The 20,513-nt window shown below is 31.7% G+C and overlaps 1 protein-coding gene across 2 annotated transcripts in view; it reads left to right on the forward strand.

Moving 5' to 3' along the window:
• The window catches only part of LOC132904506 (beta-1,4-galactosyltransferase galt-1), a 149,959-nt gene that overhangs the window by 82,838 nt on the left and 46,608 nt on the right, over positions 1-20,513 (forward strand). For both annotated transcript variants that reach the window (XM_060955071.1, XM_060955070.1), the window contains one exon: positions 13,623-13,883. In XM_060955071.1, the coding sequence (XP_060811054.1) occupies positions 13,635-13,883 (249 nt within the window). In that variant the 5' untranslated portion in view covers positions 13,623-13,634. The remainder of the gene's footprint in view (positions 1-13,622; positions 13,884-20,513) is intronic.

The following is a 20,513-nucleotide window of genomic DNA, read 5'->3' on the forward strand; positions in this document are numbered from 1 at the left end:
GCTGGAAAGAGTTCGTCATTCATAAATCATCGAACATCGTGTAACTCGTATTTATCAGACACGTACAGCGTATAACTTATTCGTCAAGCACCGAGTTCGTTGAGCTGTTCAAAATGTACATCTGAAAACCATTTTTGTCTTCGTTACCCTGACCCGCTGTATTCGGATCCCGGACCACTTTCCTAGAAAATATCGTCGATTTCTTGCGAGCAATCTTCACCTTTCTCGACCCTAATACTGCGGTATAACAATAACCTTACATTCGATCGTTACATTTTTAAGTAGCTAACATAGTTCCTCAACAAATGCTAACGTTTATCGTAACAAGAAGCTAATTTGTGAATTGCGCTTTGGGAGAATTTGCGTCCGATTTCCTAACGTCATTTTGACGTGGCATCTTTCAATTTATCATCCGTGTTGGTGATATCGTATGGTGATATGTCTGAATTACAAAGTGGATATTGCTTCTATTTAAATTTACGCAAGGGAATCTGCCCACAAGAACCGTATACAGCATGCATTTCGATATACGACGTTTATAACAAGGAAAGAATGCATATTTGTATAGGCAAGGACTGTATAAATCTTTTTGATAAAGAAAGATTACAGTTGTTTTATAAAATTGTAGATACGTATACGAATCTTTTTAATTCCCTTTTCCTTTTTATTACATGACTTCCTATTCTTATTGCACTCTTTGATATAGGAAAGTCTTCATGTTGATAAATGTACGTGTAACAGAATTCTTATCTTGGAAAAAATCTTACACCTAAGCTTGAATTGATAGCTAATATCTTCGTAACGACCTTGTAACAACGTTGAATCGGGATATTAGCAAAAGAAAGCTTTCCTTCCTCCCAGCTAATTTTCCTTCCAACGAGATGTTTTTAAACATTTATTCACATAACACGAATTGCATTGTTCATATTTTCGTTTAGTCCGAGTATAACGAAGATTAATTATTATTGTTATAATAATTCTTTTCTTGTATAAAGTTTTTACCAGATAATTTTGTATTATATATCATAATATATTGGATATATTAAGCTAGTAAAATTTCAAAGTTTATTAATGTAAAGAATCAAAAGAGAGTTGTGTAATAAAAGGGTGGATAATGCTTTTAATTAATTTGTTAAGCATAAATGAGATATTATTAAGAGAAGAAGAAAATATTCAGAATTTTTCTTTTATTTGTAGCAAGAATCTCCTGGAAATGAGAAAATTCTTTCTTTTTTCGATTCTCATGGCTTTAGAATCTCTTCTTGTATTTATTTTGTTGTTTTATTATTCGTTTTTCAATTAGTTTACATCTGCATTATCTCTGATTACGTATACATTGAATTTCACTAATAGTCTTCTTTGTCCAGAAACGTTCAAATTGCACTTGTTAAAATAAATATCTCGTTGATTAGAAGTACTATTTACATTGTCTCTATAAACAAACATTAATTCTGTTGTAGCTAGTGTATGACTTCGATTAATGTGGGATTGAACCTCTCGAAATTTGCAAACGATCGAAGGATTAGAATTCATTGGGCAACTTCGATAATAACGTTCTTCATCGAAGACGACAAATTTGATCATTTTCAATTCTACCGTATTTGTTTTTCCTAAGACATTGAAAATCTTTTTTGGGGATTTGTTTGATATATCAGCATAAAAATACACGTTCTACAGAGACTTATACAAAGAGGAGAGGTGCTGAGAAAAATTAATCATCGGATGAAAATAAGCGGATAGGATCCCTAAATGGAGTTTTGAAAAAACCAGGAAAAGCTGTTAAAATGTATTTTATGATTATTTGCAGACTAAAAGCCAAAAACTGCGGCCTTGGATGGATATGAAAATAATTTTTAATTACCTTCTAATCTAACCTAAACAAATTTCATATTTTGGTGTGATTTTTTGATGACGTATAGATAGCAACCAACGTAACAACGTAGCATCTCCTCGTCGTCAGAAATAAACTCTGTCCCTGATCAAAACCACCTTCACCTTTGACCTCAGTTGACTATTATGCGGTTCATAGGGGCGTGTATATATGTACCAATATGCTATATTAACCAATATTGATATATCAAATGTTTGCCTCTTTTCGTTTGTTGGAACGAAAGTGAGTATGAATTTCATATTTAGAATATGAAAATTTGAAGTCCGTGATAGATTTAAGGTAGACATGATGCAGGTTACACGCTCGCATATTATGCAAGTTTTAGTAAATGAACCTGTCTTTCATCGAAATTTAATAATTTTATTAGTTCGTCTGACAATGAATGTGATTATGTGTTATAATATATGTACGATAAGCATAAAGAAAGAAATTCTATTAATTAATATGATTACTGTTGCTCAAATTTTCATTATTTCATTTCATTATTTCATTATTCATACGTTAACGACGTAACTTTTCGCCCAAAATTTATGTTGTAAAATTTTACGTACGTATAAACCTTGTATGAATTGTAAAGAAAGTTTCGTTTAATGTTTTATGATTTTGAATTATGATTTTTACACGGTGAACACGTCAACGCACCGAAATCTAAATTATACTGCAGATATGTATATAATTATTGTTTAGGGAATTCATGCTCTAACGGTAAAAACAGAAAAGTATTGTTTTCTATTTCTATTTTCTATCAACGACGTCTGTAGTATATTTGCTTATTCATATTGTAATATTGTAATATTTTATAAAAAATATCCTTTCCTGTTTCCTCTGAACGTTAATTAATTCTCTAATTTCTTCTTAGGAAATATTCTTTTCTATATCATATTTTGTAAAAAGCAAATGCCTCTGCCTTTATCACAAGCACTAATGAGTCTTTGACGCATATTCTCACGACTAACCAGGTTTGCGCTTTATAAGCTGCACGTTTTACATGATTCCGTAGAAAGAAGAAATTTGAAAGGAATTAAATAGGGAGAAGTATCTAGACGATTCCTAAATCTTAAAATATGTACTTGTAATTTGAAGCGTCAATTCAAGTATGTAAACTCCATAAGTTTCGTTATGAACAAAATTTGGCTGGCTCTTATCGTAATTGAAAATGACTCGGAAATGAAAAATGATAACAAGGGAAGAGATACGAGAAGATCGCATAGAACAGTCCGTTTTTAATTGCGTAACATTCGTTTGTTATAATTCTTGCTAAAGTCCCGGAATAATTACGAGGTGAATTATATTTATATGACCCACCCTGTATACTACATTATTATAATAATTATCGCATCATAATTATATATTTGAAATTATTTTATCAGGTTACGTTAAATTACTTTAATTACGCCTTGAGTGACATTTTATAAAAAAAAAAAATTCTAATCAGTATCGCTCAAGATAAAATTTAATATTAAAATACAGTTTAAACGTAGAGGAAAATCGAATAGCTTCTGATAACCTCACGTCGAATTCATATCGTAATGTCAGCGAGGAACTCGTTGCTCTGATGCTGCACCGCTATCGGAAAACAATTTTTCGATGTTGTGCAAGAAGCGAAGGTAGAACGCCGATTCGACTAATTACGATGTCAACAACACCGCTTGACGATTAATGCGGGATTTCATGGCCAATTCAACACTGATTTCTGCTTTCGCTGCGTTTAGTTAAGTGTTGCACGAGGCTTTCATTTTCCCCTTACCTTAATTGATTTCCGTCGGACCAGTATGCGTAGATTGCGAGTTTAATTTGTAATAATCTGCATTTTTATCGTGTATTGTTAACTCCGCTATGGGAATTATTTTCAACTTTATATATTACTTTTTCGTGGTAAATATTCTATTTGTAATTTATCCTGAATTTACAAATTTCAGCCGGTAAACCTTAGATTTTGGTGAAAATTGAATTTTTCACATTTTATGCCTGAATTAATAACAGTTACTGTCACGTCCCGAGACCCGCGCGATCCGTAGCGCGAAAGTAAAATTGATAAATTCTCTTAAACCGAGGTAATTTAAAACGTTTATTCAAAATCGTGTTTACAGTATTTGAAGTGAAAGGCAGTTAAAGCTGCTAAAAGCTGTATCTTGCGAGAACTCATCGAACTATGTTTTTATATTATGTCTTTATAACGATATTAAGACAATTTGAATTGTAAACAAAGTCGGCAGTTGAACAAACGTTGGGGATCTTCCCAAACATTTTCAAAAGAAAGATCCCGACGTTTTTTCATCGCTGACGGATATAAATGTAGCGACTCAGACACGTCAGTACGTGAATATTTACCGTTCGGTTATCGAGTAAATTAATTATCTTTCGTCTATCGAATATTATAGATTAATTATTCGTTCTATCGAAGAGTCAGTTATCATTTTGTCTATCAAAAAGTTAGTTATCGTTTTGTCTATCGAAGAGTCATCACTTGCCAACCGAAGAATTTCATATCCGTCAGTCAATTGTCAATATCGAAATCGAGTAAGATTTGAATAAATCATTTTACATTGTTAATTTACTTTCGAACAACTTTAATCCTCTCCCGTGCCAGTATTCCCGCAGATAACAGGTTAGCCGAAAGTGGAGCTTATTGTCAGTTGCATTAAACGTCAGTTGACCCTACCTTCTCGCCGGCCACTAAATAGAACGTAACAGTTACTATATTTCATAAATTTGATGAATTGCCTTAGATTGCCGAATTTTTATCCGATTCTCCCGGTCAGTTTCTTTTACATCTTTCATAAAATAGATTTCGGAATATGGTATTACTACTAGAAAGATTTATGCGTCTCTTTTATGTAGATTCGAGAATACACCCATCTGTTCAATAAAAGAAAAATTTCTCAACTTATAAATCTCAACAAATTTACAGTATGACGTAAGCAAAATAGAAATCTAGAAATAAGATAAATTCGATTTGTAAGCAACGTATCTGTGCTAATAAAAAAATCTGTCTGTTTAATGGCAGATTAACTTAACAATGTCTAGAGTTACAGACTTTTATAGATTTACAGAATGACACGAATAAGATAGAAATTTGAAAACAAATCGATAAATGTTATATTTTTAAAGATAACACGACTCTAATAAAATTCGGCTCTAATAAAGCATTGATCCAAATATTTCCAGAATTATACATTTCTATGAAATTAAAATACAACACTTTGAACAAAATCGAAATTTACAAACGAATCGGTAAATTAGATTTAGAAGTAGCTTAACGGCGATAGTATAAAGCGTAGACTTTGAGAAGGTTAAAATAGTAATTAGTAGTTTTGTTAAGGAAACTAGTATCTTTAATTGTCCGAAAGTTCATAGTCGGCGGCTGTTGGAATGTATTGCGTAATGGATGGTAAGGTTCGTTGCGAACCTCAGGCTCGCCGCCCCTTTCCGTTTTCTACCAAATTACCGAATTCCTGCTACTGTTCATTTACCCTTCTAACTTCCTAGAAGATCCTGCAACTTTCCAGTAACATTTCACGCGTTAATATCAGTTTTAAGATGCTTTTTCAGTTCTCACAGCACGCGTGTAATCCTGGCTATAATAAATTTTATCGAATCTTCTCTAATTTCCGGTATACTTTTTAAATTACTACTAAGTTAGAATTTAGATCTAAAAAAAAAATTAAGTTAAAGTACTATTAAGTTACATCGCCCTTTCAGCTTCGTCTCTGCTTAAATATTCAGAGTAATTCATTCAACAATGAATAGCATCATGAAGTATCTTTTCTTAAATATAGGGATGTTCTATTATATTTAATTAGTAAGTGGGCAATATTACGGACATAGTAAGCAACGTTAATTTTTTTTATACAATAAAAATATTTAGTTATATTGAATTATGGAAAATAAAGATACATCAGTATATAAATAAATAAACAACTAAATATATTACCCCAATTGTTAAATTTTTACACAATAACAATAATTTAGTGTATTAAATCGTATTCAATACTTGAAAAATTACAAAGTTATTTAACCCTTAAACTGTAAACGTTTTTACGGTACCTTACGGTAAACGTGAATCTTTTATGAACAGATGATACATTTTTCAAGGTAATACTTGTTGAAAAAAACGCATTAAAATTCATATAACACGTTCAAAAGTTCTAATTTAAGGTTATAATATTTTTACCAAATAACTTCTTTTTGGAAAGTAGGGGAGCGGGAGGTTCGCCGCCTATTACCTTGTGTGAAATTCAATCCGGTTGAAATAGCTCGGGCATGAAATACACACATTTACAGTTTAAAGGTTAATAGTTTGAAATATTATAAAAACAAGGAAAACGAAGTTATTATGCACTGTTAATTTTTTTACAACAAGTATGAAGAATAACAGAATGAAGAATAAAGTGCCTCAATTATTAAGTTTTTACACTATAGCAATAGTTCATTATATTGAATTGCAAAAAATAATTTCAAATAATGGGTAGATGCAGAGTTATTAAATTAGAGTTAAGCCTTTCTGCTGCGAAAATTTTAATATTGTATAACGACTTTCGAAAGTACTTGAACACCCCACCTTGAATATCCCACCTTAAAACTTCGTTAGCATAGGTATAGATACAGGTATCATATTGATAAAATTTACAAAAATTTACAAAAATTAAAAAAAAACGTAGAAGTTACAAAATTATTTATTGCAAGCAGATACTCCACAAAGATTACCAAAGTATTCAAACAGTCAATTATTTTTTATATTAGTAAGTCACGGTATTTAGTGAAATCATACGTGATAGTGTCATATACGTACTAGTTTTTTACTAAATATACATTTGCAATAAATGCGTGTATCCTCTATGCATATATTCAGATCGCTTTTTGATATTTTGCCAGTTTATCAATTTACCAGTTACGGTAGTCGTATCTCATTTGAACGTTCATGAAATATCAAAAAGTTTTCTATAACGCACGTAATACTTATATTCACAAATATTTTCTATGATGAATGTTCAAATACCTTCGTGAATCACTGTAGTCACTTTATTCCCGTTCGTTAGTTAGAACGACGTTACATGTGAAAAGTTGTTTTATCGAAAAATTGATTGATATCGGTGTTAATTGGATGGTATTAAATCGGTAGAAGGTGAGACTTCATTAAGAAATAAAATATACCGTTAAACAGGCGATTGAATAACGTTGAATTTAATTTATTCATTATTGAAATGTTAGTTGGCTGTTTGAGAAAGTAAAAGTAATAGAAGTAAGGACCGAAACGTACAATTACACTAAAGTTCAGTCAATCTCTGTAGTTTAATGGAAGGAAATGAAATATTTGTCATTTTTACCAAAACATGGTTTATATATATATATATTTTTTTTTATCATTTTAAAGAAGTTAATTATTTATTACCTTGTTCCTATGGAAGATACATGTATGTATTTACACCCTGAAATATTGAAATATTTCCATGATATCATTGTGTGTTGAATTTAAAATCACAAAAAGTGTAAGATACGTTGTTCACGTACAGTTTTCATATTAAGAAACAGTTTAAAGGTATGCAGTTCGTTTTCTATGTCGTTATAATTTAATACAACACTGTTACATATTATCTAAAATATACTATCACGGTAATATTTATAACGATAAATTTAATGTGGGAATGTTAATTCTCGTGTTACTCCGAAATATGTGGTGAATTTGAATACGTTTCACATAAATTCTGAAGCAAGTTTAAAGACCACGTGCATTCTATTACGAAGTCTGAGTATGTCGCCTATGCGGTCCGGCAAATGTTCGGATGGAATTCCAAAATAATTCCATCGCTTTCTAATTCAAAATACTTTTTACTTTAATATTCGTTTTAACATCTCTTTAACGTTCAAATATGTCCTGAGTTTTCCTTCTCATTAAATAATCAATTAGATGACGTTATTGAAAAAAACGGTGAAACGAAACCAATTGACTGGTTGATGGAACCAGCAGATGTATATCACGAAACAATTATTGAATAAAAATATGAAACATTTTTCGGTTTAACGGCGAGGTCAAATTGTGGTATTCTTTTTGGAAATTATTGAAAACAATTAAAAGTTTTTCATTTTGAAACTTTAACCGAGACATATACAATTACATTTTTATTGGTTTCTGTTATTTACAGTAAGAACTAATAAATTTAATATTTAAAAAGTTACTATTTCATATATAAAATAATATTTGAAATAACCACTTTAATTTTTGATATAAGATTTGATGTGAGAATTTTTATGCATTTCGAAATATGCATTTCCTCATGCATTTGTCATTTTAAATTTGGAAGAATATAAATGCAGAAATTATTAATGAAATAAAAAGATGCATATTTCATATTAACTGAAATTTAATTTTCTTTATAAATTATAATTCCTTAATACGTATCTCTTATTGATTCTTCAAACTAGTCTTAGAAATAAGACTTTTATCTTTTAAAGTTATTATTTTACGTGATATGGTATTGCTTCGATTTTTGGTATAGGCGTCCTTACAGATCTTAGAACTGTTTTCTATTAAGTCGAGAAATTTTCCAGTCCATAAAATAAAACGGGGAATGAATAAATTATGTTGGAAGTCTTAGTTTCAGTTCCTCGATATTAGCTACGTTTGAATTGATAATTGTGGTTAATAATTGTGGTTACTAAACAATTTTGTTCTTTTTATATTTACGAAATAAGTAAACATTTTACGATAATTCAATTATGTTTCGATTATCCTGAATTCGTTAATATTTTACAATTATATAGTTACTTTGGCGATGTAAAAAATTGTTTTCAGGATGTTTTGGAGAACGATGAACATTGTTACTGAATTTTAAATAAAATGAGCCTATATTTTTTTATTTCCTGTACAAAAATTAAAATACTCGCATCTGAAAATGATTAATTTAAAAGATATTATTTCAACTCTAATTTTGTAAAACTTATCGCATGAAAGATTAGAATGACACAAATATTAATGTATCCAAAAATGAACGAAATACTTTGTATACTCATATTTACTGTACTTACTTTTCAAGAAGCTTCTTGCTTATTTATTAAATTCGTCTCTTTAAATTTTTACTATGTTCAATGTATCTACTATTCAGTGCGTTATAATTTAATTACAGTTAATCAAAATTTAATTACAGTGAGTCACCGTAGTAAGAATTAATTAGTGCATTTTAATGATATACATTCTGCAGTGTTTATTAATAGAAGTATATAACGTAATAATCGAGCGTTTTATTGATATTACGTGATTAATTAAAAAATGACAGTCCATTATAATACAAATAAAAATATACGCAAACCGTCCATTATAATACAAATGAAAATATACGCAAATCGAATTTAATAATTGCAAAGATACGAATATGTCTGGCTAATTACAGTTCTTCGATATTTCTCGTTCAACGTTTAAATTAGAATTAGAACCATGTTTGGAAAGTCGAAGAACTACAGTGAAACGCTTTCTGAGAGCTTTTTAAGTAACATTTTTAAGTAACATTTTTAAGTAACATTGTTGGTCTGAATCTGCGAATTGAATTTGCGTTAGGAAATTGATCATTACGAGATCAAAAGCAGGTGCGCAAATCGTGACCTAGTTACCAGGAACGATCTAAAAACTGTCTGTCATCTGTCTCTGTAGCTGTTATTGACCAACACTCACGAGTCAATTAGAACCTGAGTGTGAAGCTTACGAGTCCTCAATGAAATGATGATCTGCGTCCGTCATTTTCAACGTTTATCAATTATACTGTGTAGTAGTCAATTGATTTACTAAAGCAAATAGGTCAGAGTTAGAATATTTCGTTCTTTGCTAAGAACGTCGAAAATATAATATGTTTAATTATCATCAGTATAAGAAATTTTGACATAAAATCTGCATGAAGTCCAACATTGTGCGTTCAACTCTTCTTTTCTAAGTGGGAAACTTGACAATTGAAGAAATAAAAAATTAATAAAAATGTTTGTTATCGTTGAACATACAACGAAAGGATTTTAAATTTGCATAAAATCCGAAATTGCGTTTAGCTTCTTTGAATGTTTGATATATTATAATTTTCATAATATTCGATATAAATCAGAGATAAGAACTATTAATTTTAATTATTAAAAGTATGTTAAATTGTTAGGCTGCAGTTTTAAGACTTGAAGAAAAAGAAAGTATTCAGGATAAATTAAAATGATATGTAAATACATAGATAGCGTGTGCGTATTTTAGTTCATTAATAACAGGAAAGATTTTATCGATATTGAATATTTCATTGTGAGGCAATTAAAATAATAATTTTTCAACTTAATATCAAGCCTGTCTGCAAACATTCGATATTGATTACGTATGCAGTTATTGATTTTTTTTTACATTGAACATGCAACCGTGTTTCATATAATGATGGAGTATCTGAAGATTCTCGACACGTTCTACCAGTAAAATCAATAATTCTAGCTTAGCTTGTAAAAAAGAGGAAAACTATTGAAACATGAAAGTGATATTATTTTAAAAACTAGGTCAAATGTGATATACATGTGCATTTAATGTGATTTTATAGTCTATCTGTTTCTATATCATATAATTGCTGAATTTTTGTCTTAATAGAATAATCTAGATAAAAGGAGAGGATAAAAATTTTATAGGTGAAAATAATAGTAATAAATTATTATTTCCTCTATTTGTTATATACTGTTATAAATTATTTGTCGTATGATGTAAACCACTTTTTAATATAAAAAATAAGATACTATTTAATAAAAGGGTGAAGACATTACACAGGAAACAAATGGTTTCTTAAAGATAATGTTCAATATATCAATGATTGAAAATAAATCGATAAATATACTATTGTTGTATCTACTGTTGTTGCATTGTTACGCTGAAAAGATAAGTGCATATTGTGTACAAAATTCTTAATAACGATTTTACTAAACTTTAAGGATAATATAGTGGCAGATAAAACAGGCAATAACATTTTGATAAATGATTCCATTTATTGTGTGCATTTAGAATTATTCTAAATTAGAACTTGAACTATTGGATTAAAACTACCCTAAATTAGGATTTGAGCTATTGGATTGAAATAATTCCAAAAATTGTATTCTGTTAAATATTTAGAAATTACCTCTTTCTATAGCAAGTATCTGCTTTAGACGAGTTTCTTTTTTTAAAGATTATTGGACGTTTCTCAAAATTAAATTCCCTTTCCTCTATTTTTAGATACTAATTTTTCTATTCGCTACATTAGCTTTAAGTCTATTATTTTTAAATAGAGTCATAAGTACATATAGACTTTATATAAACTTTATAAACCCTCGAAGTTTATAATAATTCGAGAATTAAAATTTTCGTAATATGCGTTCGTAGTAACGAAGATTAGATTTTCCATATACTTTTGAATGAGACCTAAATTTTCTGAAACGTTTCTTCTAAGCTATTTATTTTCGTGCTACAAAACAGGCGTTTGTTCAATATTCGATCGAATTTGCCCTGAATCTTTTTCAACGACTAAACTTTCGCTTGAAACTTTGCTTTTCAGACCGATATCACTTATGTATAACATTACTGAGGAAAGTGAGTTTTAAAACTTCACACATTCGAGCCTGTGATCATGTAATACTGTCTTCCTTTTTGAAAGGATTTACCACGACTTCGGGGAAACTTTATAAATTTCAATAAGTAGAGAACAGAAATAAAGGATCAATATTAAATTATTAAATAATTTATTCAATATTCACGTATAATAGAATCACGCGATTTTATGATGCTATTTTCGTTTTATTTCGGCGTTGGAATTTCCACTCTCATGATATAATGTATAAACTAATTCAAATTGTTATTAAAAAATGTATACTGCCGTTCAGAAGTTCATGTAAATTGTATTTTTATTGTGACACCTCTTTTATAATATCGGTACCTTATTTTCTCGAGGCAACGTTGGAAGGAAAAATGTCGAAATAGTTCCAGATGAAAACTTTACGTAAAAAAAAATTGGGGCCTGAGAATAAATCTTTTTATTTGTTTCTTTCCCTTAAAAAAAATCGAGGTAACTTGGAAATTCATAAAATATGGATTTAACCAACGTATAACTACTCGATGAATTTTACTATACGCTATGCGCTTCAAGTAACATGTAAATTAATTGAATTCCTTAAGATGTTGAAATTTGTCTTATTGTATACTGTCGATTACCATAAACAATGAATATATTCGTATATACATATACATATATATAAACTGTGTATACATGAAGAGTACAACTGAATCAATATACAATATATAACTATAGGTTTCAATGATAGAAACATTCTACATAAATAACCCTTTAAAGTTGTAAATATAGTAATGTAAGTATAGTATTGTAAAATATAGTTAAAGATAAGCGTATTTTTTCGTCATACCTAAATCTCTTGTAAAAAAAACACACATAATGAAAGTCTCGCTAAAACCTCATTCTAGCTTTTCAAATTCAAGCAACTTGAGAGCATTTCAACAGTTTGAACCGGTTATTCATTTAACTTGAAATATTATTTTAGGTTTCTATCCTTCTTGCCATTAGTCAATTCGCTTCGCTTCACATCATTTGGGTTCATGAGTAATCTGAGCAACGCTTAAAAACACAATGGCTGGAAGAAATACCTGCACACACTTTTATTCTCTAACGAGGCACATTTTCACCAAGGTCCATACGTTTTATTTTCGTAGTATCAAACTTTTGTATACGTCATATGAAAGTATTACTAAATGAAATTTCACCTAATCAATTAGTATGTAAATGAATGCTTTTAGTTTATTTACTTAGAATCGCATCTACCTCCGAGGATCAATAGTAACTACGGTCGTATACGATTACATTTCCATAGGTTTATACAATATTACATTAAATTACCATTATACTATTGTTTGGTCATAAATATGCACGATATTTAAATTGTATCAGTGAGTATAGTTAAATACCTAAAATACACGTCAGTTGTGGTGAATGCAGTTACTTCTCTGCGGCTAGATTAATTGAAAAATATTTGTGTTCCTTTTAGAAACTCTAAGAGTCGCTTTATTTCTTCCTTCTTATTTAGGGTTGACTTGACGTTACTTGGAACGCTGTGTTATTGCCTTTCATTTTGAAATTTAGAACATTCAACTAGCAGGTGAAATATATATTTCTTGCATGTCATATGACAATAATTTTTGTATATGTTACACGTGAGCGCTACTGAGCGATACGAAGCTTAATTTAATTAATTACTATGCAAGTGCTACAATAGTGCTACAATGACGTACAAATACATTTTGTAGCCATTGCATACAAAATCATATCTACCAACATGTACATATCTGTACATATATGTACATATATGTATACATGAATATATATTAGGTTGTCGGAAAAGTGTCTTTCTTTCGCAAACGTGTTTTTTACAACAGTGAACCAAACCAAATCTGTGAAATGTCGCGGTGTTTATCTCAACAGGACAAACAAACAAAACGGGACAATAAAACAAAAAACATTGTACATCTATTATTTCTTCATTAAACGAAAGAAACTTTTCGGACAACCTAATATATATATATATATATATGTAACTTGCTTGCAACATTTCCTTAATTTATGATATACCTAAACGAATCCTCGAATTCGAGAACACCACTGACCTACAAATCGCTCGAATTCGTCCCTCCACTCCATCGATCTACACACTGACCTAAACGACCTGACAATTTCTCTGATGATGTCGACAGAAGCTTTGGAGGATGGGTTCCCGAAGGAGCGGTTTCAGCGGGAGCCGGGTGAACGCTGGCGTTCTGAAGGAACGAGCCAGCATGTCGTTCATGCTGGTGGTCATGTTCTTCGCCGTGTTCGGTTTGATCGTCTTTACGGAGATATTCCTGATCGACGAGAGGCGTGGCGTGGGCGTAGGTGGCACCGGGGCCCTAGGAGGTCACAGGAGTGGACATCGATTGCCGGCTGCGCCCGATCGTCCGGATTACGGGGAAATCGGAGTAAGTACGCAATTAGGACCATCTGTATCCACTTGATTAAACTTCGCCATTGCTCCATATGAATCTCATACTCTACAAGGTGTTTCGGAAAGTTGGCTACCAAACGTTAGGAGCGTGTAGTACTCGTGGAAACAAGGAGAAAGGTCGTAGCGAACGTAGTGGATGGAATTGTCATTAATTTTGGAGTTATAAGACGTTTCGCAAAAGGAAAGTATATTACGTATTGGACTGTTGGAAAAATTTGTGGCCTGTTTGGCAGTTAATGTTGCGTAGAAAGGTACGATCGAACGAATCGTGATCCTGATGGCGTAAGAAGAGTCTGATGCAGTGGAAAAATGAAATTTAAGGGAACAGTCCGAAATTCGTTAATTAGTTTTGCATTTAGAAAGTTTTGTGTTTATCAAGGTAATTACGGGCTTTCTGGGCGGTGAAAAGCAGACTAAAAGTATCGAACTTTGTCTGGGATCTTCAATTCCATTCATTGGATATAACATACTCACCCTGATTCTAACTTTCGTTTTAATTACGGGGAACTGAATGCTTCAAGAATTCGAAGAAACTCGTTGCTGAGAGAAATAATAAGTTTCTTTTTAAAATTCATCGTATTGTTTAATAGAGTATCCAATTTCTTTTGAAATTTAATTTCGCAGCAACGTTTTCCAACAAGCCAATACTCGGATATATTGCGTGATAAGAAAATGACGATCGGTTATAATATAATTTACTCCATACACTAACATGGCACGAACTGATTTCGATCTTGCGCAATCTCGAAAGTTATCGTTTCTTAATAATCCAATCTCTCTTATTTGCTTATACATGTCGTTGAACGTATTATTTATTTGTTAGCTGCCTACAGTTCGCGAAGATTTTTTCACGCAGTAGAGTCTCGTGTAATGTTATAGGCTCGTGGCTGAAAGCGTCTTATAACTCCGGAACTAACGATGTTTCGACTCGTGTTTATTAAGACGACTTTGCCTGCCTGTTTCAAAGCGTACTACTTACGTGCTCCTGAAATTTGACACCAACTTTCGGAAACACCCTGTGCATTCAACAGCCGCACCTTTCAAATAAATGTCGGCAGAAAATTGGCTCGGCCGTTTCGGATCTGGTACGCCAGCAGGTCCTCGCGATTAACCGAGCCGCGATTCATTTAACGAATTATTTACTATCGTTCGATGGACCGTTTTCACCAATCAACGCTATTTATTTTTGTTTCGTTAACCGCTTTATTCGTCGTTAGTCGTATGCAAATATTGATCGGATAATGGAGTAGAGGGTGATATTCCTAGCAAAGGGAAGAAAAAACGGAAAATAGTTCACCCTTATTTGATCATCGATCGTGGTGGCACAACCGTTCGTTTCAGATGATTTGAATATGTATTTAATCGCTACTGTGTCGGGACCACAGGCAAACAGCGGTGATTTCGGCACAGAATGCCCGATAAAATAAATAAGCGTCACATGGGATAAACATATTGATTTTCTAATTTAACGACGATTCACTTTGATGGCTATGAGAGAGTATTTTAACAGTTGAAACGGGATGAAGTTGAGGAGGAAACGACCTCTTAGGTTCGAAGATATAAATCTCATATTGTAGAATAAACCTATGAAGTTTTTGTGAAGTATCAAAGATGTAGTAATGACAATTATTGTTTTTGAATTTTCAAGATAAAAAGGATACGTATTCGATCCTAAGATTAAATGTACAGTGATACGAATTTGATCGACGATGTAGTAAATTTAAAAGCCTAGTTTTCGTAGGAAATAGAAGATTTTAATCATCGTACTTTTTCTTTGTAATTTTCTAATAACGGGCATATGCTACGATATTTTAATAATAAGTTTATAGAGGAACATACACGCCACCAAATTCTTGTCATTTCAAGTGATGACTAAATAATAAACGGTAAATGGCTGTCATTTTTTTTTTATTTCATCCTTTAGGACGTTTCATCTTGAATAGGCCATTAATTTATTAACTAAATGTGTTCATTAAATATGCTATGTAGATACATTTAGAACCAGTTTAAAATGTATTATACTAAATGTGTTTAATAAAAACAATTCAGAAATAACAATAATAGACGATACAACAAATATTTACTTAATTTTACTTTTTATCAATATGTTCAAGAGCTTATGCTTCTTTATCTTCCGCACACCTCAATAATCGATAAATGATCAATATAATAGAGTTTTTTTGCAAGTTTCCATAGTAACAATGAGTTGATCTACGTTAAATATTTGTTTGCTTTCGATGTATATGTATAATGCAATAATAATTTAGTTCAGTAAAACATACATACGATTATACTATAAGGTGATGAAATGGATACTAAATTACAAGATTGATAGTAGAAAAAGTCACAAATTGATGTAGATGCGTTCGCTTTTCTAAGTTTTCAATAAAATTCGCACGACAAATTGTTTCCAATCGATCAGCACTCTTTTTCACTGACTGCTCAAACGCTCCAAATAAACGCGTAACCATTTATTGTGATTACATTCGATAATTCATATTTTTCAGTGGTTATTCAATAAAAGTTTCCTGTCTGCGCGTGATATATCATACGCAGTGAACTACGATCACAAAGAACATTTTTTTCGACGCGGCAATTTACATACTTCGTCGATTAACTGTGAATCTAAGTGAAACAAACGTTGCCAGTCAATTTAACAAATTAAAAGTTCGTTAAGTTCTTGGTTATTCTCTCTCTCTCTCTCTCTCTCTCTCTCTCTCTCTCTCTCTCTCTCTCTCTCTCTGAATGAGTTCCAGTATTTCGTCGTTACGATCGAAGTGGTTTAAGAGATGATTCATTGCATTAACGGTTCGCGTTCATTGATTCTGCACCGAGATTAAGATTGCGATATTAAAACGTGATAAATGATATACGATGTCAGTTTATTGTAACGAGCCTGCATATCGAAATTATTGTCCTGTGTGCACACGTGACGCTGCACCAACGTTTACGGTACTTGTTAGTTGGATAACGATAACGTCAGAATCGCTGACAACGTACAGGCGTATGTGCAACGTGTCTTGTAAAAAGCGATACCGTAGTGAGGTGTAAAAAAAAATTGATAACGCGAATTGCTTATCGCGATTTTTATTCATAGTTTATAAATATAGTTTATGTAGAAGGGGAAGTACACTTATAAAGGTAAAACATATAAACTTTAATGCACCGTTTGTACACGATGACGCTACTGATATGTACACAGTTGAGCTAATTAATTATAGTAGAAAAGAAAGGAAAAATTATGAAATTAATATTGAAAGAAATATACTCGCATCGATACAGTCCTTAAAATAGTAATCGCATGAATTAAAATTTTATTTGATTTTAGAATTAATAAGAAAGAATGCATGCGATATTATAATAATATTTTGATATTAGAAGCATATTAATTTTAATCGAATGTTATAATTTCCTAATAAAAGCTCAAAGTAATTTTACATCGAAGGTAGATTACCTCTGTCTCATCGCTGATCTAACAAATGTGAATATTTTAAGCTAACAACTAATTAAACAGAACTACGGAGTTGGTTATATTTTTGAAACAAAATTTCGTCGCGCACTCGTGGAAAAGTCAATTTACGAAGATCCTGATTGCAAAGTTTACAGTTCAGCATTTTTGAAATTAAAGATATTATCGTAATATAAATATACATATACTACACTGAATAATTTTATAGAAAGCATATATATAATAATTTTAAAAGTTGTTCGAGGATCAGTTGGGAAAGATAATACTTCTCATTAATTCATTTATTTAAATCTAACTGTTTTAACATTTTCATCAATTTTATTAACAGATTAGAGTACACGTTCATCTAAATGTTCGAAAATGATATCGTCTACTCGTATCGTGCCACTTTCATGTGACCTTTCGAAGTAGGTTTATAAATTGAAAAATCAATCCGAAAGACGGTTAGGAAACTAAGAATTTCAGTATTCGAATTTTTCACGGTACTAATTAACTTCGATTATAACAAAATCAATATTGTATTTTATCACAGACATCGTATGATACTACTCAATCGATAATATATCATTGAAATAAAACAAACACGACAATAGCAGCCTCTTTGCGACGCAATCGACTAAATAAATTTTAATTTCCTGGAAAACCGCTCTCTATCTCGGCTCATTCGATCTTTTGAAAGGACAAAGCGAGAAGGACGAGCGAGAGCGTATTGGGGGTCGTAGGTGATCCCGAGGTTCCCCTCTGCATCGGGTCCGGAAACCATTTTAATCTCCGCTATAAAGTTCGCAATCATCGCGAATAAAAGGGCGCAGATTATGACCTAAAATCGTGCTCTGGTGTTCGCGGCTTACCCTCGGGGAAATTAAAATGTCTCAATGGCCGTCGGCAATCCGTGACAACCGAGTTACTCCTTCTGACCATCAGAACTTTCTTCGGCGTCCTTCTCCTTTTCTTCTTACTTCTTCGTCCACTCCTTCTTCGTCCACTCCTTCTTCTTCCACGGTAGTAATAAGCAAGAGATATCGGGCGAGTTTGGTGAATGAGTGGGTTTTCCATTGGAGAACTCGCACGTTGCTCGCGGGGTCGATAATCCTCAAACGTTTCCTGTTGGAGGCAAAAGGGAACTGGCAAAAGACTTTCGAACTAATGGCAAAGGCTCAACTTTATACTCGGTCGCTCTTTGTTCGTGCAAAGCGGAAGAAAAGTGGAGACGGAAAACTTTGCCATCCTGGACCATCGATTTCTGCCTCTGTCACTGCTTTCCGCTGCTACTCACGCTCCTATTTTTATTCCTCCCTTTTATTTCGTGCTCTTCTACCTCTTCTCCTTTAGCATAGCACACGGCTCACGCGTCTCTTAACCTCACTCCAGCTGTTTTATATGCTCTTTCGCTTCTCTCTTTCATCCGGTATAAACGTGTCGGACAATGATTCACGGTGGAGCGAAAGAGTCGAATAAGAAGCAGTTCGCGTGGCATTGATATAGCCGCTACTTAAAACGAATATCGATTGCAGCCTGCTTTTCCCTGTGTTTCGAGTTTCCGTGCTAGCGACGCGTCGGGGTGAAGGACGCGCTCGTCAAAAATTCTGATGCCACCCAGATGATAGACGTATACGCGATGGCCCATGCAGTAACGCCCACGGGATGCGATATGCCATTGAAGCTGGGAAGAAATGGAAAACGCACCGTAGGACAAAGTGAAACGATACTGGAAAAATGAAAATTCTAAAATTAATTCTATGCATTTTTATGGATACAATAGCGATACGTATATAGAGAGTGTAATTATATCTGTTTTAATTTATCAGGTTTCGAATTTTGTGATAATGGTAAAATTGAATTTCGGTATAATTTTGTGGAGAATGAAAAGTAAGCTTGATTGATAGATCGCGTATTTACATGAATTCAACGAATTTGAAATGCAAAAATACACAAAATGTACGTAATAGGCAAAAAGTGTATAAGATATTCAAAGTAGAGTACTCGTTATAATACTTAGCAGGTGACGTTGATTAATCTCTGCTCAAGTTCCGTTTCTTCTACTGTGACGAAAGGTTTGCTTAAGTATCCAATCTATTGATCGGCGTGGATGAAAGTATGGAATTCCATTTAAAAATGAGCTGTAATTCGTCCAATTAGTTCTAGAATATTTTTCATTTTACAGTTTTGACTGATTGAACATTTTGTTGACTCCTTCGACGATTTGACAAAAAACTATTTTGAATAAAAATCTTAATAACATCTTATGTTACACAGCGTGATCGATTCAATATTAACTAATTTTTGTTCAGAATATTTGTTTGTTAGATTGTTTAAAAAATTGTGACAAACGTTACCCAGCATATTCTCTGTGCCATTTCATTTTACCTTATGAAATTTCTATTTGATTTTAAAAATATATTCTGTTCCAATCATGCAGAACACTCTCTGTGTATATAAATGGTTAACATATTTAGAAAACGGAATTTTAATGACATAAAGTTTAGTTCAAATATCTGAACAAGTTTTATAGTACGTTGTTGATAATATACATACATTCCCAATCATAAGTATTACGGTATTTATTGGTATTTGGTATAAATCGAATGCTTTCTTCAGTGCTTTTATTGTCTAATTATTTTCTTAATTTATTGTATAAAATATGTTATTTCGTTCTCATCATATGTGTTTTATAACGTAAATTATTAAGTAAAGTATAGAACCTTCTTCTTTCTTTTGAAACTGGCAATGTATGTAAATGCACACACATGTATTATTTACATCGTACGATGTATCAAATTTGTTTTAATTGTAATTTTCCATCATACACACTACTTGAAGTTTAATATTTAAATTTTTTATGCAGATAATATTTATGTATAGAGTTATATTGATTATTTATATATGTTTTGTTATATTTATGTTTTATGTAAAATAATTACAAAACGTGAAAATTAAAATTTTTAAATTAAAATTCGTTGTTGCAATAGAAATATTTTCGTGACATAATTTAAGCACCTGCAATAGGCTTTGCATGCTGTTTTAATCAAAAATCTCAAAATACTTATAGATGTCAAGCATTCTTCAGAAAGAAACGTAGATAACTCAACCGATAAAAAGATATAAACGCATAGATAAAAATATCAGACAAACTTC

This window comes from Bombus pascuorum, chromosome 2, assembly GCF_905332965.1.
Source record: "Bombus pascuorum chromosome 2, iyBomPasc1.1, whole genome shotgun sequence".
In the NCBI taxonomy this organism is placed as follows: domain Eukaryota; kingdom Metazoa; phylum Arthropoda; class Insecta; order Hymenoptera; family Apidae; genus Bombus; species Bombus pascuorum.